Genomic DNA, 27,760 nt, shown 5'->3' with positions numbered 1-27,760 from the left:
TGCGACGGCCTTTAGTCGAACCTCAAAATGATCAAGATCTTAAGTGTGTTTTAGTGAAATGACGAGTCTAACCTGTCATAGGCGCGTTAGAGGACTAGCGCCTCCTGCTGGCCGGGTCGGGGTTTAGGAGGCAGCGTTTTACTCAAGCATCCTTCAGTCCTTTCCTCACGTTTTCTCACGTTTCCTTATTTCTTACGACATGTTCTGTCCTTTAAATAAGTTGATATGGAGAATGTTTCTGTGCTGATGCGTTGCGAGCGGCTGACAGTCGGACTAGCGCCTCCTGTTGGCCGGGTCGGGGTACACCAGGAAGCCGCTGAAGTTGATGTATTTGGCGTGGTTACTGTAGGCGCCGAAGCCCTGGCTCTGATGCGAGTAGAGCCACACGGTGTCGCCGCGGCGCAGCGACAGCATCAGGCTCTGGCTCTGCAGCGCCCTCTGACCGCGGCTGTCGTCGTAGATCATCGTCTGCACCTCCATCTGGTTCTTCATCAGTTTCACCGACAGCCTCTTCTCCGGCAGCTTCCCGGCGTTGAAGGAGAAGTAGTAGACGCCCGGGACGCGGCACAGGAACACCCCCGACGTGATGTTGAAGTCCCCGCCGATGTTCACGAACTCCGAGTCGAAGCTGATCGGACGGTGGTGCGGGAGCCCCGCCCTGGTCACGCCCACGATGCTCTGGGTGCGTCCGACGGAGAAGGCGCTGCGGGGGTCTTCCTCGGGCTCCTCCTCCTCCGAGCTCTTCAGGATGTGCTCTGAGCTCTCTCTGCTCTCTGCTGCCCCCTGTCGGTGAGCGTCTGTCACACAAACACACAGAGAAACACCACAAGAGATCAGGACGTTTTATCTTTTAATAAAAAGTCACGTAGAAACAGAGAGGACAAAAAATGCAGGAAAAGTTCTTTAATAACAAAGAAAGATCTAAAAATCCAAAATTCGAAACTAAACTGACATGACAAGATACTGACAAAGACAAATAAAGTTCGTCTTAAGACTCACTTTTACTCTGTGGATTTAACACCGCGTGAGTCGTGTGCTCCTCTTTGTGTTTTATTTATTTTTTGTTTTGTTCATGAAATGTGCGTCGTTCTTTCATGTTCTAACACTGTTCCCTCGTTAAACCTGCCTGACGAGGAGGTTTTAGAGTCATCCGTGCATGTTTGACTAATCTAGTGATCTCTCCCGGGCCTTATATAGCAGTACGAGTTCATGCTTCTCGTACAGTTTCGTTTTGAACATTTTCAGTCGAGGTGTCGAATGTCGAACCCTCACCCTGATCCTCTGGGTGCCCTCGGTCCTCTGGGTGCCCTCGGTCCTCTGGGTGCCCTCGGTCCTCTGGGTGGGTCTTAGGTCGAGCTCGTTGGTCTGTGGAGTGTCGTAGTCGGAGGACAGTCCCGGGTACAGACTGGGGTAGATCAGGTACCTGTGAGGACGGAGCGGGACGTTAGAGGGTGGAGCCTGCGAGTGTGCGTGTGTGTGTCCGTGTGTGAGTGTGTGTGTGTGTGTGTGCAGTACCCGCTGAAGGTGGTGTAATGTGCCGTGTTACTGTAGAGCGCGTAACGTGGGTCACCGTGGAGACGCAGCCAAACGGTGTCGCCGAAGTCCAACTGCAGCATCACACTCTGACTCTGCATCTGCAACGACGAGACCAGAGAGTCAAACATCTACACGACAACAACAAATACACAACAACAACAAATACACAACAAATACACAACAACAACAAATACACAACAAATACACAACAACAACAAATACACAACAAATACACAACAACATCTACACAACAACATCTGTACGACATCAAATATACAACACAAAGAGTCCAGTCCACAATTTAAATACAAAGGACTGAACTCGATACTCAACTCAGTTTCAGTACATTTGTTCTCGCCTGGATTCGTTTTCTTAATTTTGTGTTTAAAACTCTCCCTTTTACCTCCTAATGAAGTGTTCAACATCCTTTTTTTTCACTACAACCTGTTATTTCACAATCTGCTGCTGGAGTCGTGTCATGTGGCTGAAATAAAAACTACAGGACCAGAAATGCAAAAAGCAAAACTAAACGGAAAATAAAATTCACACTCGTTCATACAAAACGCACTCAAACATGTAAAAACAGACTTCCGGTTATGGAGCGAGAGGAGTAGACTCACGTTTGCCTGCTCCCGCATTAGCTTTATTATTTAAACCTTTTGGACCTCGCAACTTCCTCATATCTTGCATCTGTTGATTCCCGATAGTTTCTTTTGCTACTCTGAATATTCTCACGCAGTCATCATGTCCAAGTCCAAAGGAAAACAAGCCGAAAAAGACGTGGCTAGCACGGCTAGCGCTAGCGCTAGCTTAACTTTGGAGGACATTTCATCGCTCTTAGAAGGACATAGAGAGGCACTTTCCTCAGAGTTCAAGTCCTCATTCCAGTCTCTCACCTCAAAACTGGATTCTGTAGAAGCTTCCATTAAGGACCATGGGGCCCGTATCAGATCATTGGAGGACAATGCAGACTCGCTCGATCAGCGCCTGACATACGTGGAGGACAAGTGCCGCACTTTGCAAAAAGACAATGACTGGCTCAGGGAGAGGGTGGTGGACCTGGAGGGACGCAGTAGGCGTCAAAACATTCGTATTGTTGGCTTACCTGAGAACATAGAAGGTCCCCGACCAACCGCTTTCCTCTCTCAACTTCTGGCTGAAGTGTTTGGCCCCAGCGTGCTCCCTACTCCCCCGGAGATTGATCGTGCGCATCGGACCTCTGGCAACAAACCCGCACCCGGAGCAAGACCGCGCCCTGTGATCCTCCGTCTCCACCGATTCCAGGTGAAAGACCTGATTATACGGGAGGCTCGTAGAAGAGGAACCCTGTCGTATAAGGATCATCCGATTCGCTTTTACGATGACTACAGCCCGGAGGTTTTGAAGCAGCGCAACGAATACCGCTCTTCCATGGCCGAACTGTACAAGCGAGGATACCGCCCGGCGCTCCTGTTCCCAGCCAAGCTGCGCATCACGACGCCGAGCGGGGAGAAGAAATGGCTCTTGTCAGCAGCGGCAGCGGATAAGTTTGTTCAGGACTTGGGCAACGGCTCCTAAACAAATGTGGTAACCACTCTATTCTTTTGCTACTATATAGTGGTTACTCCTCTATGACACTCACTGTTAACGTGTCAGTTTGTTACCGCTCTTGAGGGTTATAAATTTATCTGTCTGTTTTCATTGATAGAGGGGAGACTTGAGCTCGCGGTCTGGTCCGTGTATACTGTACACCGCACTACTGTATATACGCAGCGAGCGCTTTTATGGTATAGGTTAAGTGAGGTTGAAGGGGTTAATATTCATCATCAGGTTTTTTTTTTTTCTTCATTATTAAAATAACATTAATAATTGTTATTGTTGTTCACTAATGCGGTTGCAGAGAGTTAGGAATTAGGAAGTTTTACAGTATGCTGATTGGTTTATCAGAGTTTCGGTTGTTACCTTTTGTAACAACTTTTCTTTTTTCTTTGTTTTTTTGTCCTCTTTTTGTTGTCTTTTTGCTACTTTATTTTATCAGTTATGTGCTACAAATTCTGTATCAGCTTCAATCACCGAACCCCAATATAAGCCTGTGTTACTTTATAATGAGGTATGTTTAGTCCTAACATCTCTTTGGCACCAGGTGGTGCATTAAGACTGGTTAGCTGGAATGTGAAAGGGCTGAATTCCCCAGTAAAAAGGAAGAAAGTAATTAATCATTTAAAACAGTTAAACACAAGAATCGCTTTCTTGCAAGAAACACACTTGAAAATGGCAGATCACCCTAAGCTTCGTTTTGGGTGGGTGGGGCAATTATATCACTCCTCCTTCAACAGCAAAGCACGGGGTGTTGCTATCCTTGTTCATAAATCTGTACCGCTTTCAGTGACAGAGGTGATATCAGACCCCAATGGACGCTATATTATAGTTTTAGGTAAAATAAGTGGAAACAATCTTGCTCTAGTTAATGTATATGGGCCAAATTATGACTGTGAGGACTTTTTTAAGAAATTGTTTTTTTCTCTTCCTGATTTGAACGGGAGTCAACTTATCATTGGTGGCGACTTTAACTGTTGTCTCAATCCGGTACTTGACCGTTCCTCAAATAAACTATACCCCATGTCTAAATCCTCTAAAGTCATAGAACTATTTATGCAACAGTACAGATTATCAGATGTATGGCGGTATTTCAACCCCTCTGCCCAGCAGTTTTCTTTTTTTTCTCCAGTGCATGGCACATTTTCACGAATAGATTTTTTCCTGGTAGACAATAGTTTGCTTTCTACAGTGAAACTCTGCGAATACACACCCATAGTAATATCGGACCATGCACCTGTTACTCTGGATATTTCGCTACCAGGCAGCACCCTGTCGCGGTCTCCATGGCGACTCAACCCATTATTACTCAATGACCTAGAATTTGTTAAAGTTATTGGTGAGCGCATAGACCTTTTTGTTTCAACTAATGTCACACCAGAAATTTCTGCAGCCACGACATGGGAAGCATGTAAGGCTTTTTTGCGGGGTGAGATAATATCTTTTACAGCTTACCAAAGAAGGGTTGCATCTCAGAAGAGCAATGCTCTTTACAATTCTATATCTGAATTGCAAACTAAGTGTGCAGAATCCCCTAACACAGAATTGATCAAGGAGCTGCTCATAAAAAAGGCTGAATTTGATTCATTGGCCACAGATAAGGCTGTGCAATCACTGACCAAGACTCGTTATAGTTACTATGAGTTTGGGGATAAGCCTAACAAGATACTTTCCCACCAGATCCGGCAGTCAACAGCAGCTCAGCATATTACCGAAGTCTATGTCTCTGATGTACTTACAATTAACCCACAAACCATTAACGATACATTTAAAGACTATTATTCCTCCCTATACACAGCTGAGTGTCTGCCAGATGACAACTTTTATGAAACTTTTTTTTCACATTTTACCATTCCTACAGTTGCACCAGATAGAGCTGCTGAACTGGATGTGCCTTTCACCGCTGAGGAACTCAGGAATGCTGTCATGTCTATGCAGAGTGGGAAAAGTCCTGGTCCTGATGGTTTTCCATCAGAATTTTATAAGGTTTTTATTGACAAACTGTCCCCCCTGATGCTCAACATGCTGCGGGAATCCACTGATTTGGGTGTCCTCCCGGTCACTTTACGACAAGCTACCATCTCCTTTATTTTAAAGAAAGACAAAGATTCCCGTTTCTGCAGCAACTACCGTCCCATCTCATTGCTGTGTGCAGATATTAAAGTTCTGGCTAAAATGCTAGCAAAGCGAATAGAGTCAATAATGCCTACAATAATTAATCCAGACCAGACAGGCTTTATTAAGTCCAGACATTCGTATCACAATATCAGGCGCTTTATGGACATCTTATACTCGCCTTCAACCTCTGACACCCCCGAAATAGTAATCTCCATGGACGCTGAAAAAAAGCTTTTGACCGGGTAGAATGGCCCTATTTATTTTACACCCTGAAACGCTTTGGTTTTGGTGATAAGTTCATATCGTGGATCAAATTGTTATATGCTCGGCCCATGGCACGAGTGCGCACTAATAATAATTACTCTGAATATTTCTCCTTGGGCCGTGGAACTCGGCAGGGTTGCCCCCTGTCCCCCCTCCTGTTTGCAATAGCCATAGAGCCACTTGCAGCAGCCATCAGATCCAGCTCTATGCATGGCATTTTGAGGGGTGGCTCAGTACATAAAGTAGCCTTATACGCTGATGACCTGTTACTGTTTGTTTCGGATCCAGGTATCTCCATGCCCCCGGTTCTGACTCTGCTAAAGGAGTTTGGACAGATTTCAGGGTATAAATTAAACCTTAATAAAAGTGAACTCCTTCCTGTTAACCCTGCTGCCATTACATACCCTCTTTCCAGCTTACCTTTTAAAACATCTGCACATAGTATTAAATATTTGGGTATTCATGTAACCAGGGAATTTTCAGATCTTTTCAAGACCAACTTTAATCCATTACTCGACCAGTTAACTCTAGACCTGCACCGTTGGTCCATGCTGCCTCTCTCTCTGGCGGGTAGAATTAGTTGCATCAAAATGAACATACTACCTAAATTACTTTATCTTTTTCAGTGTATACCAGTGTTTATTCCTAAACGTTTTTTTCAGTCACTTGACAGCACTATTGCACAGTTTTTGTGGAACAAGAAACCTCCCAGAATACGAAAGATTATACTGCAAAGAGATAAAGAAAATGGAGGCCTTGCCTTACCAAATTTTTTATTCTATTACTGGGCTGCTAACATCCGTACAATGTTGTTTTGGTGCCATACTAATGATGTCATGCCAGTTTGGCTGCCAATAGAGGAGATCTCATGTGACTCTGCTTCTCTACTATCCCTTTTGTGTCTACCCCTTAAATCATCACCCACATCATACTCTAATAACATTATAGTTAAGAACTGTCTTAAAATTTGGACCCAGGTTAAAGAACATTTTGGATTTCAGGGAATACCTCTTCTGTCCCCTTTCCACTGTAACCCTTTGTTTCCCCCATCATTAACTGATGGGACATTTGCTGTATGGAGGAGCCATGGACTGGTTTCTGTAAAAAATTTCTACATAGAGGGGGTTTTGGCTTCTTTTGCCCAATTAGCCTTAAACTTTAATCTACCCAACTCCCACTTCTTTAGGTTTCTACAGGCCCGAAATTTCATTGGTAGACACTTCCCTAGTGCTCCTGACATTCCTGATGGTACCATCATGGATACTATCATGGAGATCAGGCCCTCTCTGAAAGGTGCAATTTCCAAAATATATAGCCTATTGTTTTCCGCTCTCAAAGTAACATCTGATCATCTTCGTGTGGCCTGGTCTGAGGAACTTGGTGTGGAGATTGATGAGGAACAGTGGAGGTCCGTCCTCAGGCACGTCCACTCTTCTTCAATCTGCGCCCGACATTGTATCATTCAATGTAAAGTGGTCCATAGAGTGAAGTGCACTGGTCAAAGAGTAAGCTTGCCCGAATCTTCCCAGGCACTGATCCTAACTGTGTAAAATGCAAATCGGGCCCAGCTAATCTCACTCACATGTTTCTAACCTGTCCTACATTATCAACATATTGGAAAACTATTTTTGAGTCTCTATCAGTTGTTTGCAATGCTAGGGTCTGCCAGTCCCCATTGACTGCTCTCTTTGGGATTCTTCCAGCCGGTCACTCCTTGTCACCCTGTTTTGTTGACCTGGTGGCTTTTCTTACACTGTTGGCCAGGAGGGCTATCCTAATGCGCTGGAAAGACCCTCACCCACCCACTCACTCCCAGTGGATAAAAGATGCCCTTTCATTTATGAAACTGGAAAAAATAAGACACTCTCTCAAAGGCTCTGGCTCTAAATTTACTGAAGCCTGGTTACCTTTTATTGATCATGTAATGTCTCTGACATTGGAGGTGACCCCATGAGCTGTGTTGCCCTATAGCATGTATCCATGGGTATCGAGTGATTGATATAATCTAAGATAAATGTTATAGTAGCACATATTCTGTTTGTTTGTTGTTTTTTTTTGTTGTTTTTTTGTAGGCCCTTTTTCTGTTTTTTGTTTTTGTTTTGGTTTTTTTTTGTTTTTTTAAAGGTGTGTAAATTGTGAAGTATTTACATTGTATACCAGCCTTGAATATTATACATCTTTATATAATTTGTCTTTTATATTTTGAAAAAGCATAAATAAATCATACATAAAAAAAAAAAAAAAAAACATGTAAAAACATCTTTTTGGACATAAAAAATGTTTAACTTTGGGCCTTAACTGCAAAAGTGCAAAATATCAAGTGTCTAAATGAGCTAAAAATCTCCTTACTGCCTCAAAACAAAAAAAAAGTGCAGTATCCTCATGACTTGACTGGTGCAGGTCATGGACACAGCTGGAGTCAGGTCCAGGTCACAGAGACACATCACTTCTGTATTTCCATGGAGTTTATTACATTTGGATTTGAACATTTGGACTCAAATAAACCTTTTTACACAGACCCAAAATGTGTAATTTTACATTTATTTGAGAAATCTCTGCACTTAGAGCAAATTCTTTTTCAATAGTTTTGAACTCAGACGCTCAGAGCATCGACCGGTTTGACTCACTACACTCTTTGGCAAAGTTTGGACAAATTAAAATGGACGAAGTGCAAGAGTTTGGACCAAAACAAAGTTCCTATTGGACACATGTTTATGCTCACAAATGTTCAGCTTTTCAAGGGAAAAAAGTAAGTTTTTATCTTTTATGGCTGGAAAGTTCTGCACGGTTTTATAAAACAAATTCCCAGGTCTCATGTACAAGACTGTCGAGCTGGAAGGTTTTAAAGTCCTGATCACACAAAACTGACTCCTGTGAGTTTAAACCTCCGGCTGCAGATATAAGGAAGTGTCACCAGCGACTGACCGGAGCTGAAGAAGCAGCTTGGATGAACTGAGAAACGTCTTCAACTAAACTAACTTTTGTCCAGTTGACAAATTGAAATTCTCCTTTTGTCATGGATTTTATCTGGACGACTAAGGGATTTTACCCATGGGCCTTTTAAATCATCATATTTTTATATAAAGTGCGAAGGTGTGTAGGAGCTGGAATCACACCTCCAACCTGTGGGTCAGTGGACAAACCCCCCACTGACAGAGCTACTGTGTGTGTGATCCTCCAGGGAGGGTCCAGGTTCTACACTGGTCCATGGTCCATGAGTGTTCACTGGTCTCTGTGCTCTTAAACCTGTTCTGATCCAGCTCCAGATCATTACAAAGACGTTCTAAAGGTTCTGCTCTGTCCTGAAAATGGGATTTTTTTAGGATCAATATCTGCGAAAAATTAGGATCTAGTTTTGATTCTAGTTTTAATATTGATTAGAGTCAGATTTTGACAAACATAGTCGGTCCTGAAGTCCTGAGGTCCTGAGGTCTCGTACCTTGCGCTCATCCGTGTTTTCTTCGTCGTACACGATGGTCTGGACCTCGTTGCGGTTCTTCATGAGCATGACGGACAGCTCCTTGTGAGGAAACTTTCCCACAGTGAAGCTGAAGTAATAAGCTCCTGGGACCCTGCAGGTGAACAGACCCGTGTCCTTCTGGAAGTCTCCGCCCACGTCCACCGTCACCTGCAGCCAGACGAGAAGACGACTGAGACCTGAAGAAACAGACACGATGGACAGGAGGACAGGTGGACAGGAGGACAGGTGGACAGGTGGACAGGTGGACAGGAGGACAGGTGGACAGGTGGACAGGTGGACAGGTGGAGGACAGGTGGACAGGTGGACAGGTGGACAGGTGGACAGGAGGACAGACAGGTGGACAGGAGGACAGGAGACAGGTGGACAGGTGGACAGGTGGACAGTGGACAGGTGGACAGGAGGACAGGAGGACAGGTGGACAGGTGGACAGGAGGACAGGTGGACAGGAGGACAGGTGGACAGGTGGACAGGAGGACAGGTGGACAGGTGGACAGGAGGACAGGTGGACAGGTGGACAGGAGGACAGGTGGACAGGTGGACAGGTGGACAGGAGGACAGGTGGACAGGAGACTTTGGCTGTGTCTGAATGTCTCCCCCAGCCTCTCACCCCTCACTCCCTCCCTGCACTTCGAGGACTCTGGAGCGTCTTTCACAGAGTCACACGCAGATCTCTAGAGTCACGTGACTTTGACTCTGGTGAAAACGTCTAAAGACTGAACCTGATTTGTGTCAAAAACAAAGATCAGACACACAAATGTTTATGGAGAAATAATAATCTGAGTTTTTATCATGATGGATCTGACATAAACAGACTGGACTCTTCAGATTCGTGTCTGAGACGTGGAGATGAGGCTCTTTACACCAAGAGGCTGCAGACGTGAGGACGAGTGGAGCTCCACTTTAGACCAGAAACATGTGACCTCCACTTCTGTGCAGACACGTGGAGCGAGTGGAGCTTCACTCTAGAACGGAAAATGTTGATTAAATAAGACTGTGTGTGTGGTTTATAAAACGTTTTGACGGTCTGGAACTTGTTCGCACATATTTTCAGGGTGTGATTTGTAGAGGTGTAATTCACCTCGGCTGAATTATTTTCTAAAATATCTCTCCTCTGGTTTCTCGTCACGTCGCTCCTGGAGCCTGTGGACGAGTCCAACTACAGAAGAGACGTCTGTCAGCTGGAGACCTGCTGCAAAACAAACAATCTGTGCATCAGTGTGAAGGAAACAAAGGAGAGATCACAGTGGAGATCTTCTACTGCTTTAAAAACCTGAGAGTCCAGATCATGAACAATCTCAGCTGGTCTAACAACAACAACAACAACAGCTGCAGAGTTTTTAGGCGCCTCAAAAAAACATTTCTGGGCCGATCTGTCCTGAAGGTTTTTACAGGAGTTCGGTGGAGAACATCCTCACCTCCAACATGACCATGAGGTTCAGCAGCAGAGAAGAAAACTCTGCAGAGGAGGAAGAACATCTGCAGCTGTTTCTGTCCTGCACCAAACACGTTTACATCAACAGGAGCAGGACAAACTCCACAGCATCATGAAGGACTTCACAGATCTCCCATCAGACAGAAGACAGCGCCACCTACAGACCAGGACCTGCTCCTCCAGACTCCACAACAGTTTTTACCCTGATGATCAGTTCTGTCAGAAAACCCGGACACTAATGCCCCTCACAAGACACCGCGGAGTTGGAACACAGTTTTGAAAATGGGGCAGGTGGGGCTGTTTTTAAAGACTTTATTTGACATATGATATTTTAAACTATTTCTTCTTCTTCTTATTTGTGCTGCTGTTGACCTGGACCTGAGTGCAGCGTTGAGTTTCTGTGTATTTTTATACTGAAATGTGGAGGAGAAAATTCAGTTTGTCGACTGGACAAAAGTGAGTTTGGTTGAAGACGTTTCTCAGCTCGTCCAAGTTGCGTCTTCAGTTCTGGTCAGACTCTGGTGACTCTTCCTTCGATCAAACCAACGACTCTGAAACTAACACACACTTGTTTACAGTCCAAGAAGCAGCCTGGATGAGCTGCAAAACGTCTTCAACCAAACTCACTTTTGTCCAGTCGACAAACTGAATTTTCTCCTCATGGATTCTACCTGAACGACTGAGGGATTCTTCACACATTTATACTGAAACGACGGATAGATTCTGATTCTGATTCTGACGAGGCTTTGGGCGACGAATCATTTGTTAGAAAATAATTCTCGTTCTGGTCAAACTAACTTTTCTTTTTGCATGTTTTTTCTCCCAGTTATGATCGTCTTTCTCCACGTGAATCGTCCACTGAGAAGAATAAATCTCCTTTTACGAGGAGATAAAAGGAGGATCAGCCGAGGTCACGACGCTCAAGACTTTTTATTTTATTTTATTGCAGATTTTCAGATTTTCCGCTCGAGTGACGAGAACACGACGGTTCAAGTTTCACTGTGGGACATTTTGAGTGAACGACTTTTCCAACTGGACATTTTACACTCAGTAAAAATGTGAGACTCTTCAACAGCGCCAGTGTGCACATCCAGACACAGCCAAGTGCACAGGTGACTGGGTGCACAGGTGACTGGGTGCACAGGTGACCCGGTGCACAGGTGACTGGGTGCACAGGTGACCCGGTGCACAGGTGACTGGGTGCACAGGTGACTCGGGGGACAGGTGACTGGGTGCACAGGTGACCTGGTGCACAGGTGACTGGGTGGACATGTGACTGGGTGGACATGTGACTCGGTGGACAGGTGACTCGGGGCACAGGTGACTCGGGGGACAGATGACTGGGTGGACAGGTGACTCGGTGGACAGGTGACTCGGGGGACAGATGACTGGGTGGACAGGTGACTCAGGGGACAGGTGACTCGGGGCACAGGTGACTGGGTGCACAGGTGACTGGGTGCACAGATGACTGGGTGCACAGGTGACTCGGGGGACAGGTGACTGGGTGCACAGATGACTGGTGGACAGGTGACTCGGGGGACAGATGACTGGTGGACAGGTGACTCGGGGGACAGATGACTGGGTGGACAGGTGACTTGGGGGACAGGTGACTGGGTGCACAGATGACTGGGTGCACAGGTGACTGGGTGGACATGTGACTGGGTGCACAGGTGACTGGGTGGACATGTGACTGGGTGCACAGGTGACTGGGTGGACCTGGTCGAAGGTGACGGCCAGGTGCTCCCCTCCTCCCTCCATGGAGCTGGATCGGGCGGCGGAAAAGGCCGAGCGGAGACTCAGGTCCGAGCAGAGTCTGGAGAATCCGCTCGCCGAGGGGAGGGGCCACAGCAGCAGCAGGCCAATCAGCACGCGGCACGGCCAGACGAGACGGCCAATCATCATCCTGTGTGACGCTGACATCATCACTGCAGAAACACAAACACAACACAGATCCTTAAAGAGACGGTACGGGACATTTCTCTGGGTTTAACTGTGACACGTTTTTACATCAACATGTTTCTTTTTAGTGTTTTGAAAATGCTGCACTGCTCCTCATGCTAAGTCACTCCCCCTTCAGAGTGTTTTATAGTCACCTTATATCACTCTACACACACTTTTTCACAAAGTCTGAAGTGTCGCGCTGTAGGTTTGTGGAACTTCTGGTTAATGTTTTTCTGTGTAAATGTGTAAAACATGTTTGTTTGTGACGTAAACTCGTACACGACCTGAGCACATGTGACCAGAGTTTTGCGTCTTGGTCAGTGTAGACGGAAACTCTACGGTGGAGCCTGTTCAACTTTTCCACTCTGGAGGTGGTTTCAGGTTTTTGTGTTTTTAAGCCCCAAAAACTCCGTCACCGACTAAATCAGAGGTGTTCACACTTTTTCATCATGTGAGCGACTTACAAAATGACCAAGTCAAACAAACTGCACTGAAACACTCTGTGCCCCTTTTTTGGACCCTCCCCCACAGTTTGAGAACCTCTTCTTTAAGAGAACTTCCTCTGACACTTTACACAAAACTGTGAAAAAAGTGAAGGAAGATTTTTAAACCTGTTTTTTAAAGTTCCAAACTGGAGTTTCATTCTTTTCTGGTTTTGCAGTGATATTCACCAGCCTCTGCACGTTTACCAAACCAAACGCACATCGTGACAAACACAGATGCATTTGTCACTTTTGTTAGACAAACTTCAGCCAAATGTGGCAGTAGGTCTGTTCTGTAGATCCGCTCTATGCTGTAGACCTGCTTTGTGCCAACACTGGAACACAAATTTAAACTGTTTTTTGCTTCACGTTTGGTCTTGCTCTTCTAATCAGCCGCACTGTGGGAGGGGCTTGTGTTGGCTGTACGCAGGAAGGAGCGAGAGCGTGAAAAGGCGAGGGGCGGCGTGCTGACGTGAGGCAGGTGGACAGGTAGGATGTTTAGGAAGTTGAACCTGCCCTGTGACGCACGCTGGTACACGAGGGCACACGCTGTCGCAGACGAGCCGTGCATAGGGAGCGTGTGTGTTTGTGATGCGCCGTAGAGTCTCCGCGGGTTTCAAATGAGCGCACAGGCTGCACTGAGACGCCCCACACGCTCCTGCACCCGCTACAAGTTTATTACCAACAGCAGCGGCCGGAATCAAATATGATCACACTTGTTGAGTGTCAGACCTCGAGTGAGAGACAAGACCGAGTCCAAACACGAGTCCGAGACGAGACACGACGATCTACCCACACGACCTTGGAGATCGACTGGTAGATCGGGATCGACGTATTGAGCACCACTGGACTAAACGAAAGACACTTCCCATCAAATATTTTACCCGTAAACGTTCTCGTGTGAACAGACTCTTTGTTAAACATCTCCCTGGACTTTTCAGATGTTTCTCTGTGCTCTAGTTTCTCCTCTCGACCCTCTGGACTTTTATCTGGACTGATTCATGTCTTTTTTTCTCCGTCTTTGCCTCAAAATCAGTTTCCACAGAAGAGGACAGAAGCTGGTCGTGTGTCCTCGGTGTGATCGGAGCGTGACGGAAGCGGAGCCTGTGGAGAGGCTCTGTGCTCCGACCATCTGCCCGCAGGAGAGAGGCGGCGCGTGGGCAGCAGAGCGGGCACTGCCCCTCTGTCCCCAAACAGACCTGAAAGTCACCAGAGTCACACTCAAGAAAACTCTGGTCTCTGGTTCAACATCAAAATATTAAAGTTCCATGTTCTGACCTGATCATCAACACAAACTGATCTGGAGACGAACAAGAGATAAAAATAATGATGTAAAGTCGTGTCTGGTGCAGATCTTGTTGATTGTTGCTGCTAATGTTTTCAGCCTTATTTAAACTCCTCTTTGGACCAAACGAGTGTTTTTTGCGTCTTTTATGTCACGTCAAAACAGTTTTCGATCACATGACAAGAACACGAGTCATTTCTTACACAGCAAAAAGTGTTGTGTTCAAATCGACTCTCACAGAATCAGTTTGAACATTTTCTCAGAGTTTATCTGAGTCTCTGTTCTAGAGTTAATTTAACTTTTTGGAAATGTTAATGAAGTAACACTTAACCCCAAACCCAGAGTTATTTGAACGTTTAGAGAGTAAACAGATAACACTTTGTAGAGTTATCCTGATTTAACTCAACAACACACAGAGGGGTTTTATTTTTACACTTTATTTGAGTTAATTTAAGATGAAATTAGTGTTTGAAATTAGAGTTTGAAGTGGTGGAGCCAAATTAACACTAAGAGAAGTTGAATTAACTTCAACCAAATCAACTCTGGCAAATCACCCCAACTCCAACAAACATTTAACTCTCAAATTGTTAAAATTACACTTTTTGTGTTAAAAAAAACTGTGAAATATTTTACCCTGACATTTTAACCCTTCAGTTTTTACTCTGTGTCGTTTTAACACTGGAGATTTTCTGGTGTGTGCTTCTTCTTACATCATCGTTTCCATGGCAACACGTGAGTCTGATGTTCAGATCTGCGCCTGAACACGTCTGAACACGAGCGCCGACGATCATCACCGACGACAACGACGCACAACAACACACAACAACTACACACAACGACGCACAACAACACACAACAACAACACACAACGACACACAACAACAACTACACACAACAACACACAACAACTACACACAACGACACACAACAACTACACAACAACACACAACAACTACACAACAACACACAACAACTACACACAACGACACACACACACACAACACACAACAACTACACACAACGACACACACACACAACACACAACAACTACACACAACAACACACAACAACTACACACAACAACACACAACAACTACACAACAACACACAACAACTACACACAACAACACAACAACACACAACAACACACACACAAACACACACACAACAACTACACACAACGACACACAACAACTACACACAACAACAACTACACACAACAACTACACAACAACACACAACAATTACACACAATGACACAACAACTACACACAACAACAACACACACAACAACACAACAACACAATGACAACACACAACAACACACAACACAACACACAACAACACACAACAACACACAACAACACACAACAACTACAACAACAACACACAACAACACACAACAACACACAACAACACACAACAACACACAACAACTACACACAACGACACACAACAACTACACACAACAACAACTACACACAACAACTACACAACAACACACAACAATTACACACAATGACACACAACAACTACACACAACAACAACTACACACAACAACAACTACACAACAACACACAACAACTACACAACAACACACAACAACTACACAACAACTACACAACAACTACACACAACGACAACTACACAACACAACACACAACACACACCTTCACACACACAGCAGCTGACAGCGTCACACTGAGCTGAAATCAGCATCAACACTATTTATAAACCAACACAACCAGGACACAACACTGAACACCTGCAAGGTCCACAGAGTCAGTCTGAACACCTGCATGGACCTCAAAGTCAGTCTGAACACCTGCATGGACCTCAGAGTCTGAACACCTGCATGGACCACAGAGTCAGTCTGAATACCTGCATGGACCTCAGAGTCTGAACACCTGCATGGACCTCAGAGTCTGAACACCTGCATGGACCACAGAGTCAGTCTGAATGACCTGCATGGACCTCAGAGTCTGAACACCTGCATGGACCTCAGAGTCAGTCTTAACACCTGCATGGACCACAGAGTCAGTCTGAATACCTGCATGGACCTCAGAGTCAGTCTGAATACCTGCATGGACCTCAGAGTCAGTCTGAATACCTGCATGGACCACAGAGTCAGTCTGAACACCTGCATGGACCTCAGAGTCAGTCTGAATACCTGCATGGACCACAGAGTCAGTCTGAACACCTGCATGGACCTCAGAGTCTGAACACCTGCATGGACCTCAGAGTCAGTCTGAATACCTGCATGGACCTCAGAGTCTGAACACCCGCATGGACCTCAGAGTCTGAACACCCGCATGGACCACAGAGTCAGTCTGAACACCTGCATGGACCACAGAGTCTGAACACCTGCATGGCCCTCAGAGTCAGTCTGAATACCTGCATGAACCTCAGAGTCAGTCTGAAGACCTGCATGGACCACAGAGTCAGTCTGAATACCTGCATGGACCTCAGAGTCTGAACACCTGCATGGCCCTCAGAGTCAGTCTGAAGACCTGCATGGACCTCAGAGTCAGTCTGAATACCTGCATGGACCACAGAGTCTGAACACCTGCATGGACCACAGAGTCTGAACACCTGCATGGCCCTCAGAGTCAGTCTGAAGACCTGCATGGACCACAGAGTCTGAACACCTGCATGGCCCTCAGAGTCAGTCTGAAGACCTGCATGGACCAGAGTCAGTCTGAATACCTGCATGGACCTCAGAGTCTGAACACCTGCATGGCCCTCAGAGTCAGTCTGAATACCTGCATGGACCTCAGAGTCTGAACACCCGCATGGACCTCAGAGTCTGAACACCTGCATGGATCACAGAGTCAGTCTGAACACCTGCATGGACCTCAGAGTCTGAACACCTGCATGGACCACAGAGTCTGAACACCTGCATGGTCCTGAGCTGTTGTATAATCTCAGTGTTTTTGTGTTAAATTCAGACTCGCCGTCGACATTAAAGCGGGGGTATGACTGCGTACGTGACGTATTTTGATCGCCATGGTAACATCTATTGTTTTGTAAATGCTGAATTCTCCGGTCGTTTGTTTTCTTGCAGAACAATCTGAGCTTTAGCGCCTCCCCATCTGCTCCTGCGTAAAAATAAACCCGAGCTCGTCTCTGCTTCAGCACAAAGCTCCAGTCTGACAGGAAAGAACATCGATGATTCTCTGAAAAACACAAACGACAGGAGCACAGGAGCAGCAACAGCAGGAAGCAGGAGGCAGAGGAAGCAGAGAGCAGGAGCAGCAGGAGCAGACAGAGCAGGCAGGAGCAGGCAGAGCAGGCAGGAGAGGCAGGACAGCAGGCAGGAGAGCAGGCAGAGCAGGCAGAGCAGCAGAGCAGGCAGGAGCAGCAGGAGCAGGCAGGCAGCAGACAGGAGCAGGCAGGAGCAGGCAGAGCAGGCAGGAACAGACAGGAGCAGGCAGGAGCAGGCAGGAGCAGACAGGAGCAGGCAGGAGCAGGTCGTGGTGCTCCTGGTTGGACGTGTGTATAATCTGTGCTTCTGTCTGAGGAGGAACAGATGGAGCAGCGAAAAAAAAAACGCCAAAATAAATCTGCTGCTCGGGTCGGTGGAGGTGAAGTTTCCCTCCGAGGCTTTTGGGGATTTTTACACATTTGAAATCGCAGACGAGCTCCTCTGTGTTTTTAAAGTCCACACACTGGCCCAGTCTTTGTATGAACTCTAAAAGTGACGACAGGATTCATGTGTTTGATTCAGGAGCTTTAAACAACGAATAAGAAGTTAAAACCTCTGACGCTCCGACTCAGGTCACATGACTCTTAAACACTGATGTGATGATCCAGATTTTTCAGTTCCGATACCAATTTCGATACTTTGACTTTAAATAACTGTCGATATCCGATACCAAGACTGAAAACAGCATTTATTTCCGTCCTGATATAAAGAAAAGTTGACTCCTGTGAGTTTAAATCCTGTTCTAATCTTGTTTCCTCCACAAAAACAAACCTGGAGTCGTGTTTGTTTCGTTCACTCACACAACAAAAACTGTTGTGTTAAAAATGACTCAACTTGACTCAACTTTAACATTTTCTCAGTGTTTATCTGAGTCACTCTGTTGTAGAGTTAATTTAACATTTGTGGAAATGTTCATGAAGTAAAACTGGACCAAAGTTCCTGTTTAACCCAAACCCAGAGTTAAATGAAGGTTTAGAGAGTAAACAGATAACACTTTGTAGAGTTATCCTGATTTAACTCAACAACACACAGAGGAGTTTTATTTTGACACTTTATTTGAGTTAATTTAAGATGAAATTATGAACAAAACTGGTTCAAACTGGTTCTTCTCTGGAGGGAGTTTGAAGTGAGGAGACAAATTAACACTAATTAACACAAATTAACACTATTAAGTTCAACCATATCAACAAATAACTCCAACTCCAACACACATTTAACTTTCAAAGACTTAAATTAACACTTTTTGGGTTAAAAACAACTGTGAAATATTTGACTCTGAACTTGGAACCCTTCAGTTTGTGTTGTGTTAATGACCTGGTGGAGTGAACCTTCTGTGTGGAACTGCTTAATATCGTAACGAAAACTCTGAAGTGTTAAATGTTTCATCTTTGCCATGAATCGAGATGGAGCAACACAGCAGCAGGAAACAGCAGCAGTGTTTATCAGTTTTGGTAAAATGACCTGAGTTTAGTGATTTGGAGGGAGCAGTGATGTGATCGTCGCTGCTGCGGCGTCAGAGGAAAAACAGAGGACGAGACGCCAAAGGAGTCGCCAGGACGTCGGATAAAAACTGTAAATTATTGTCAGACTGGGTAAAAGAAACACCAGAGCTCCAGGTTTTTCCAGTTTTGCTGAGCAATTTTTTGTGAGGAAGAAATGAATCTCCTGCCTCAAACTGCCTCCTGGTCTCAAATAAAAGCCTGGTCTCAAATAAAAGCCTGGTCTCAAATAAAAGCCTGGTCTGTGACGTGACCGAAACCAATAAACACATCAGATATTATTTGGTATTTTACGGTTTGTCACTTGTACAATTCCACACGTGGACACTAGAGCCGAGGATCGTTCAGAACTCACCGATACAACACACAGCACAATACACAGACCACGATACGATACGATCTCGATATCTCAGTGAGGTTTCGATTCGATACGATTCAATAAAAATAAAGTCAAAATCAATTCTGTGATACTAAAAGTCTTTGTTAAACCACTTCTTCTTGTGCAAAGTTCAATTGAAACACAAACATTTTAATCCTCAAAACAGTGAAAATGTCAAATGTGTCGCATAAATGAAATCAGTGTGTCGTTTGTTTTTCAAAATAAAACCAAAAATAAGAAAATGAAAAAAAAACAAAATTTTCTTCATTATTTGTCTCCAAAACCAGAATGAAAAAACAGATAAAGATTCAGTTTTTTCTGGTCTAAGTCCCGGTCTGGTCCTGGTTTGGTCTCAGACTCAGTTCCGGTCTGGTCCCGGACCTGGTTCAGTCCTGGTCTCAGTCCTGGTCTAAGTCTTGGTTTAGTCCTGGTTCAGGTCGTTCTCCGTTTTTTCCAATTTTCATTTAAACACAAAATCGAAAACTGAAAAAATGAATCATTATCTGTTTTTTCATTTTGGTTTTGGAGACAAATAATGAAGAAAATCATTGTTTTTAAATTTTCTTATTTTTGATTTTATTTTGAAAAACGAATGAAACGACTGACACACAAATTAAACGAGTTTCCAACAACAAAACTGCAGCTGTAACAAAATCATTTAGTAAAATAAACCAAAAGAAAATCTTGGGGATATATCGATCCAGCAGCTCACGATATCGATACTGAATCATCACATGAAACAATACGATATATCGATATTTCAATATTTTTGCACAGCTCCCACAAACTCACCACGGCTCCTTTCACCTTTAGATCAGGAGAGATTTAAAACTCCAGGTCTGAAATTATTCTCCAAATGATTCTAGTTTTTGAAAGTGTGCGGAGTTTAAAAACACAGAGGAGCTCTTCTTCCTGTATCACCACATGATGACATCACAAGGTGGAGGAGAGTGTTTTCAGTTTGAGAGAAGAACTAAACTAAAAGTGCAGAGTTTGAGAGTTAAACGTGTGAATGAAACAAAAACAAAAAACACAAATCCAGATCAGAAAAAAGTGTCTTGAGTTCCTTTAAAACGAAAATTAAAAAGACAAAATGGATCAAAATTTTGCGTTTTTGAATCTCAAGTTTCTACAGAAAAACTTTGTGGAAATAAAAGTTAAAACGTGAGAAACTGTGAGACTTTCTGGACCAGATCCGACTCGTAAACTCTCTTTTTCCATCACCGAGTCCAGACGGGATTTCCACTCAAACGATATTTGGAAGACGATTTTTTCCCGGTATCGGTGCCCGGTATCGGACCCCGGTATCGGTTTGTTGCTTTCCTAACGCCTAACGAGTCCGGCAGAGGTCACATGACACACGACAGCCCGGTGTTAACCACTCTGCCGCTCTGTCCCGGAGCTTTTCTCTTTTCTCTTTTCTGTTTGTGGAAAAATCGCCGTCGTCTCTGTTTTTCGGAGACGCAGAGGACGCGAACAAGGACACAAACAAGGACACAAACAAGGACACAAATGAGGACGCAAAGAAGGACACAAATGAGGACCCGAACGAGGACGCAAAGGAGGACGCACCTGGTCAGACTCCAGCTCTGCAGCAAGGACACGAGGAGAGGAGGAGACGAGGAGATGAGGAGACGAGGAGAGGAGAGAAGGAGACGAGGAGACGAGGAGACAGTGGAAGGAGGAAGGAGAGAGCGGGACTTACCTGCTGCTGCTGCGTCTGTGCTCGGATCAGACCAGAGAGAGAGAGAGAGAGAGAGAGAGAGTGTGTGTGTGTGTGTGTGTGTGTGTGTGTGTGTGTGTGTGTGTGTTGATACGAGGCTGTTATCAGAGACACAGATACTCCCTCCTCTCCCTCCTCCTCTCTGTTTCTCTCTCACCATCTCTCCACTACAGCTCTTCTCTCTCTCTCTCCTTCCTTCTCTCTCTCTCTCTCTCTCTCTCTCTCTCTCTCTCTGTCTCTGTTTCTCTCTCTCTCATTTTCTGTACAGCTCCTTTCTCCCTTCTCTCTCCTTTTCTCTCTCCTTGATATTCTGCTCTCTCTCCTTTTCTCTCTTCTTTTCTCTCTCTTTCCTTCCTCCCCCCTCTTTCTCCCTCCTTTTCTCCTTCTCTCCTTTTCTGTCTCTTTCTCTCTGTCTCTCTCTCTCTCTCTCCCTCTCTCTCTCTCTCTTTTCTCTCTCCTTTTCTTCTCTTTCCTTCCTCTCTCTCTCTCTCCTCCTTTTCTCCTTCTCTCCTTTTCTCTCTGTCCTTCTCTCTCTCTCCCTGCTTTTCTCTCACTCTCGTTTTCTCTCCCTTTCTCTCTCCTTCCTTCTCTCTCTTCCTATTTCTCCCCCTCTCTTTCTGTCACTCCTCCCTCTTTATTTCTCTCTCTCTCTTTTCCTCTCTCTTTGATATCTTTTTCTCTCTCTCCCTGCCTCTTTCTCTCCCTCCTTTTCTCTCTCTCTCTCTCTCTCTTTTTCTCTCTCTCTCTCTCCTCTCTCTCTCTCTTCTCTCCCTTCTTTTCTTTCTCTCCCTTCTTTCTTCTCTCTCTCTCCTTCCTTCTCTCTCTTTTTCTCTCTCTCTCCTTGCTCCCTCTCTCTCTCTCTCTGTCTCATTCCTTTTCTCTCTTTCTTCTTTTCTCTCTCTTTCTCTCTCCCTCTTTTCCTCCCTCTCTACCTCCCTCCTGTTCTCTCTCTCCTTCCATCTCTCTCTCTCTCTCTTCCTGTTTCTCTCTCTCTGTTTCTGTCTCTCCTCCCTCTCTATTTCTCTCTTTCACATTTTCTATATTGCTCCTTTCTCCCTCCTCTCTCTCTCTCTCTTTCTCTCTCTCTCTCCCTGCCTCTTTCTCTCCCTCCTTCTCTCTCTCCCTTTCCTTCTCTCTCTCCCTTCTTTACCCCCTCTCTCTTTTCTTTTCTTTCTCTCTCTGTCACCTTCCTCCCTCTCTTTCTCTCCCTCCTTTTGTCTTTCTGTCCTTCTCTCTCCCTTTCACTCTCTCTCTCTCTCTCTTCCTATTTCTCTCTCTCTCTTTCTGTCACTCCTCCCTCTCTCTGTTTCTCTCTCACATTTACCGCTCTCTCCTTTTCTCTCCCTCCCCCTTTTTTCTCACCCCTCCTTTCTCTCTTTCTCTCCTCCCCTATCGATCTCCCTCTCCCTTTCTCTCTCTCTCCTTTTATCTCTCTCTTTCTCCTCCCTCTTTCCTTTTTAATTTTTCCCTTTTTCTTTTTTGAAGCTCGTGTTTTTCTTCTTCTTCTTCGTTTTCGTGTTTGTCTTTTTCTTTTTCTTCTGACCCACTTTTGTGTTTGGTGATAATAAAAGCAGCAGAACCGTGAGGCCGTGAATACCAACGTCCTCCGTGGCAACTGTTTCCATGGCGACGCCGGGACCCTTCCCGCCCGTGGTCCTGGCAACGGTTGCTAAGAGACAGAGAGACGGAGACAGACGGACAGAAACGGACGGACAGAAGGACGACCCTCGTGCGCTCGAGGAACGAGAGGAACGAGAGGAGGAACGAGAGGAGGAGGAGGAGGAACGAGAGGAGGAGGAGAGGAGGAGGAACAGAGGAGGAGGAGGAACGAGAGGAGGAGGAGGAGGAGCATTGATCTGCTGTGGTGGAGTCAGACTCTGGGGAGAAGCTCAGAACGTTCCAACGTCAACAGAGAGAAGAGGAAGAGTGGAGCAAAAACACACACGGGTCCATGGTCTGTTCCAACATCTCCACACTCTGCTCCAACATCTCCACAGAACATCTGAGTCTGCTCCATCATCTCCTCACTCTGCTCCACCTCAGAACATCTGACTCTGCTCCAACATCTTCAACATCTTCAACATCATGCTCCATCATCTCCACACTCTGCTCCATCATCTCCTCACTCTGCTCCATCATCTCCACACTCTGCTCCATCATCTCCACACTCTGCTCCATCATCTCCATCACTCTGTCTCCATCATCTCCTCACTCTGCTCCATCATCTCCTCACTCTGCTCCATCATCTCCACACTCTGCTCCATCATCTCCTCAGAACTTCTCCGTCTCTGCTGAGGAACAGTGCGTCTGGTGTGTGGTGTTGGTGGAGATGGTGACCTGCTGGAGCTCGTCTCTGGAGTTTGTTTTGAAGGTTCTGACTCTGGGTGACAGGTGCAGGTGTGGCAGGTGCTCCCTGGACCAGGAGTGTCAAACATATGGCCCGGGGGCCAGATCCGGCCCTCCAAGACCTTTAATCTGGCCCTCGGCTGATTTTCTACTAAAATATTGTAATGATATTTTCTATTAAAATGGTGTTAATTTTGTGTGGTGTTTATCACAGCAGCGTCTCCAGCGTCTCTGTACGTGGCCCCTCCCACCAGAGCAGCACAAATGAAGACTTGTCTCTTTCCAAACGTCTTAAAGGACGATGGTTTTGACTGTTGACCGTGACACCCTCATCAGAAAAATGTCCAACATGAGAAAAGTGGAGCCGAGTGCAGGATTTTACAACAAAAATTGGACTTATTCCTGTTTACAGACAAGTTCATGTTCAAACTTTGTGTTGAAATTGTATTTTTCTTAAAGTTTCAGGTTGTTCATAATATTATAATATTTTGTAAAAGAAAGAGTTCATCAATTAAAAAAGATTTGTGTAATAGATTTGTGTTTCTCTGCACAAATATTTGAACTTCTTGTTATTTTTGGGGTTTATATGACATGAGTTTTCTGATCCAGACACTTTGGATCAAAGTCGGTTGGACTCGACGCCCGGAACAACATGAGTTTGACACTAAACCCGTGGGCGACACCAGGTGAGTGGGAGAAGCAGCTTTTGTAAATCTTCATCTTTGTTCAGCTCTTCTGTTTTTCCTTTATCAAAATGTGAGTCAAACTGTTCACATTTACTCTGGACGAATAAACAGCAGAGACGTTCTCATGACACTTGTACAAACATTTGTGTTTTATTTTTACGGTTTTATTTCATTTTCACAAATGAAAAGTGTTTTCTCCTGAGGCCTGGACTGATCTGCTGTCACTGGAGCAGAGCCGAGTCCACGTGAGGAGGAGGAGGAGGAGGAGGAGGACGGAGGAGGAGGAGGGAGGAGGAGGAGGAGGAGAGGAGGAGGAGGAGGAGGAGGAGGAGGAGGAGGAGGATGAGGAGGGAGGAGGAGGAGGAGGAGGAGGAGGAGGAGGAGGAGGAGGAGGAGGAGGAGGAGAGGAGGAGGAGGAGGAGGAGGAGGAGGAGGAGGACGAGGAGGAGGAGGATAGGAGGGAGGAGGAGGAGGACAGGAGGAGGAGGAGGAGGAGGAGGAGGAGGACGAGAGGAGGAGGAGGAGGAGGAGGAGGAGGAGGAGGAGGAGGAGGAGGAGGAGGAGGAGGGAGGAGGAGGAGGAGGAGGAGGAGGAGGAGGAGGAGGAGGAGGAGGAGGAGGAGGAGGAGGAGGGAGGAGGAGGACGAGGAAGAGGAAGAGGAGGAGCTTGGGGATTGTGTCGGAAATGTTTTTCCTTCAGGGACAGAGTTTTGTTTCCATCTGGCCCCAGTGGAGAAAGAGGAAGAGGAGAAGAACACAAACCTTCTTCTCCTTCTTCTGGTCGTGTTTCTGAACATCCAGAGTTAAACTGTTTCAATCTCATTAAGTCACATTTAAGAATCAACTGACAGAATCACAAACAGAAGCAGCGAAAGACGGAACAACAACTGAAGAATCATGATGTCGTATCGTCTTGTTTAAATTCAGGTTTTATAGAAGCAACAGTTTATAAACAACAGGAACTACATTTCCCATGATTCATTTCAGCACAAACAACATGAAGAAATACAGTTTTTACTTAAATTCTTGGGATTATGATGAAAATAATTCACATCAAAATCTTGTCTGGGTATTTTAAAAACAAAACTGTCCCATCGACAATTAAATCAGCCTCTTCAAAATATCGCAGTAAATATCGAACTGAGAGATTTGGATCTGGTGAAAATATCGATACGTCTCTAGAAACAGTTTTACCGTCACCTGAAGAAAAAGTTCAGGTCAACGTCTAAACCAGGAGCAGAGATTCTTTTGTTTTTTCCCTGGGGCCACAAGAGAAACAGAAAATATTGTGGAGCCAAAATGTTGAACTCAATTCTGCAGAATATTGAACTGTATTTCTTTATAAAAAGCAAAAAAAAAAAATAATTAGGTGTTTAACGGGACAAACATCACGGTTCAGTTTGTCCCTCGGTTTTGAGCTCACGGTTCGGTTCATTTTTGGTTCAGTTTGGGAACAAAATTCAAAACCATTTGTGTTTTTATGAAACCAACAGTTTGTTTGAACATTTTACAAACTGGAAAATAAAATAAATGTTTGGTCAAACTAATAAGTTCAACAAAATATTCTCAAATAAGCAACAAATGTCTGAAATATTATAAAAAATCAATTCCTTGTCAACAGTAAACAAAACTTTTCAAAAAGTAAAGCACAACATGAACATTTCCAGCAGCAACTTTGACTCAAACTTCAGATTTTTGGACAGAAAAAAACAACTTGTCCACAGAGTCTGAGAGCAAATCTGCTGCAGGAACAACGTCACACAAGATGAAAAACCATTTTCTCCAGGGGCAGAGGCTGTGGAGACCAGGGACGGGCACTGGATGAAATGTTCTTAATCGATCGTTAATTCTTCCAATGATCGATTAATCATGAACGTTTTTATATTAAAATGATCATCATTATTATTACTATCTGCACTAATCTGCATCAATAAATTCAATTTTACGACATATAAACATAACGACTCTAGATCCACATCAGCTGTTTGACATTATAATGTGTTTAATTCAGTTTTGTTCAAATCTCACAGAAACAAAACTTAAAACCACATCACTAATTTACATAAACTAAGTGAAGATAAAACTCCAGCTCTTGTGTCGCTGATGTGGTTCAACTTGTGTTGGATTAAAAGACATGACTCAGGTGAATACAGGTCAGTGTGACCAGATTTGTGTTTGTCAAAACCAGGACAGCGTACGGGGGGAGGGGGCGGGGCCTCGTCATCCACATTGAGCGACTCTCACCTGGAAAAACTTTTTCCCACTGGACACAGAAACATATGTGCTGCTTTATCCACTGTGCACATGGACTCACACTTGTCCCAACGCAACGGAAAGTGTGGAATTTCTTCTACAAATCCTGGTTAAATCCACATTTGTGCTTCGGTTCGTTACAGACTGACCCACTGTTTGTGTCTCGCTCCTTCTGATGCAGAGACACATGTACACACCTGTTTGGTCACGACACACACACATACATTCAGTTTGTCCATTAAAATCAACGGAATCGATGAAATTCTTAATGATCAATTATCGATTAATCGACTAATCCTGCCCATCCCCAGTGGAGATTTCATGCTGGTGAAAGGTGAGAGTTTGGACAGAGGAGCAGTGACTGTGGTTCTGCAGGATCCTCGTGGTTCAGGGGGCGTGGTCAGGTCGGGGGGCGTGGTCAGGTCGGGGGGGCAGGTGTTGTGAAGGTGTCGCTCCAACTATAAAGATGCAGGAAACTGAACCGAACACAGACAAGTTCCTCGAGGAAATGAAAGAGTCGAGTCTCTGTGGAGCTGCACGTGTGGAGACTGAATATAAACTCCCACAAACTGAACAAACAAACGACACGAGCTGAAACGACTCGACTCAAACACATGAACTTGTCATGGTTCATGTTTTGTCGTGGTTGTAGTTTGTGTTTTATTTGTGACATTTGTTTTGTCTGTTTGTAGTTCTGAGTTTTACTTCCTGATTGTTTGTTGTTGTTGATTGTTTGCCCCGCCCCTAATGTCTCACCTGTGTACACACACACACACACACACAGACACACACACACACACACACACACACACACACACACACAGACACACACACACACACAGACACACACACAGACACACAGCACACACACACACACACACACATCACAGACACACACACACACACACACACACACACACACACACAGACACACACACACACACACACACACAGACACACACACACACAGACACACACACACACACAGACACACACAGACACACACACACACAGACACACACACACACACACAGCACACACACACAGACACACAGACACACACACACACACACACACACACACACAGACACACACACACACACACACAGACACACACACACACACACACACAGACACACACACACACACACACACACACACAGACACACACACACACACACACAGACACACACACACACACACACACACAGACACACACACACACACACACACACACACACACACACACACACACACAGACACACACACACACACAGACACACACACACACACACACACACACACACAGACACACACACACACACACACACACAGACACAATCTATTTTAAAATGGTTCATGTTTATTTTTATATTTTTTTAAAACACAAACAGAGTTTAGACAAAAAGTAAAACTTTTCCAGTCGAACATTTGTGTGTAAAGTCTGAACTCAGAGTCAGATTAAACCAGAGCCTCTGTGGCCCCTGGGAGCCGCTGTTCTACAGAAACGAGCTCCCGCAGCCTAAACCGACAGTGACGTCTATCGATTCACGCT

The 27,760-nt window shown here is 45.0% G+C and overlaps 2 protein-coding genes across 2 annotated transcripts in view; both read right to left on the bottom strand.

The window, feature by feature from the left end:
* Window positions 1–27,760, bottom strand: part of dnase2 (deoxyribonuclease II, lysosomal) — a 167,196-nt gene that overhangs the window by 91,578 nt on the left and 47,858 nt on the right.
* On the bottom strand, window positions 274–12,164 carry c1qtnf4 (C1q and TNF related 4). Its single transcript, XM_055163942.1, has 5 exons — window positions 12,123–12,164; window positions 8,933–9,121; window positions 1,516–1,634; window positions 1,273–1,423; window positions 274–783 (listed from the first exon to the last, which is right to left on the bottom strand). Exons 1-5 carry the CDS (start codon window positions 12,162–12,164, stop codon window positions 274–276), a joined length of 1,011 nt encoding a protein of 336 aa, XP_055019917.1.

The sequence above is a fragment of the Boleophthalmus pectinirostris genome, unplaced genomic scaffold (genome assembly GCF_026225935.1).
Source record: "Boleophthalmus pectinirostris isolate CB_2022bp ecotype Guang Dong unplaced genomic scaffold, ASM2622593v1 HiC_scaffold_6, whole genome shotgun sequence".
In the NCBI taxonomy this organism is placed as follows: Eukaryota; Metazoa; Chordata; class Actinopteri; order Gobiiformes; family Gobiidae; genus Boleophthalmus; species Boleophthalmus pectinirostris.
Note: the sequence above shows the minus strand (reverse complement) of the source record. Positions and strands in the feature narration are given on the sequence as shown.

Coding starts and splice junctions, on each gene's coding strand:
- c1qtnf4 (XM_055163942.1), bottom strand. CDS start 12,164: ATGGAGGGAGGAGGGGAGCACCTGGCCGTCACCTTCGACCAG. Junction 9,122..12,122: donor TGGCCGTCACCTTCGACCAG/GTCCACCCAGTC, acceptor GTCTGGCTGCAG/GTGACGGTGGACGTGGGCGG. Junction 1,635..8,932: donor AAAACACGGATGAGCGCAAG/GTACGAGACCTC, acceptor TCGTCGTTGCAG/ATGCAGAGTCAGAGTGTGAT.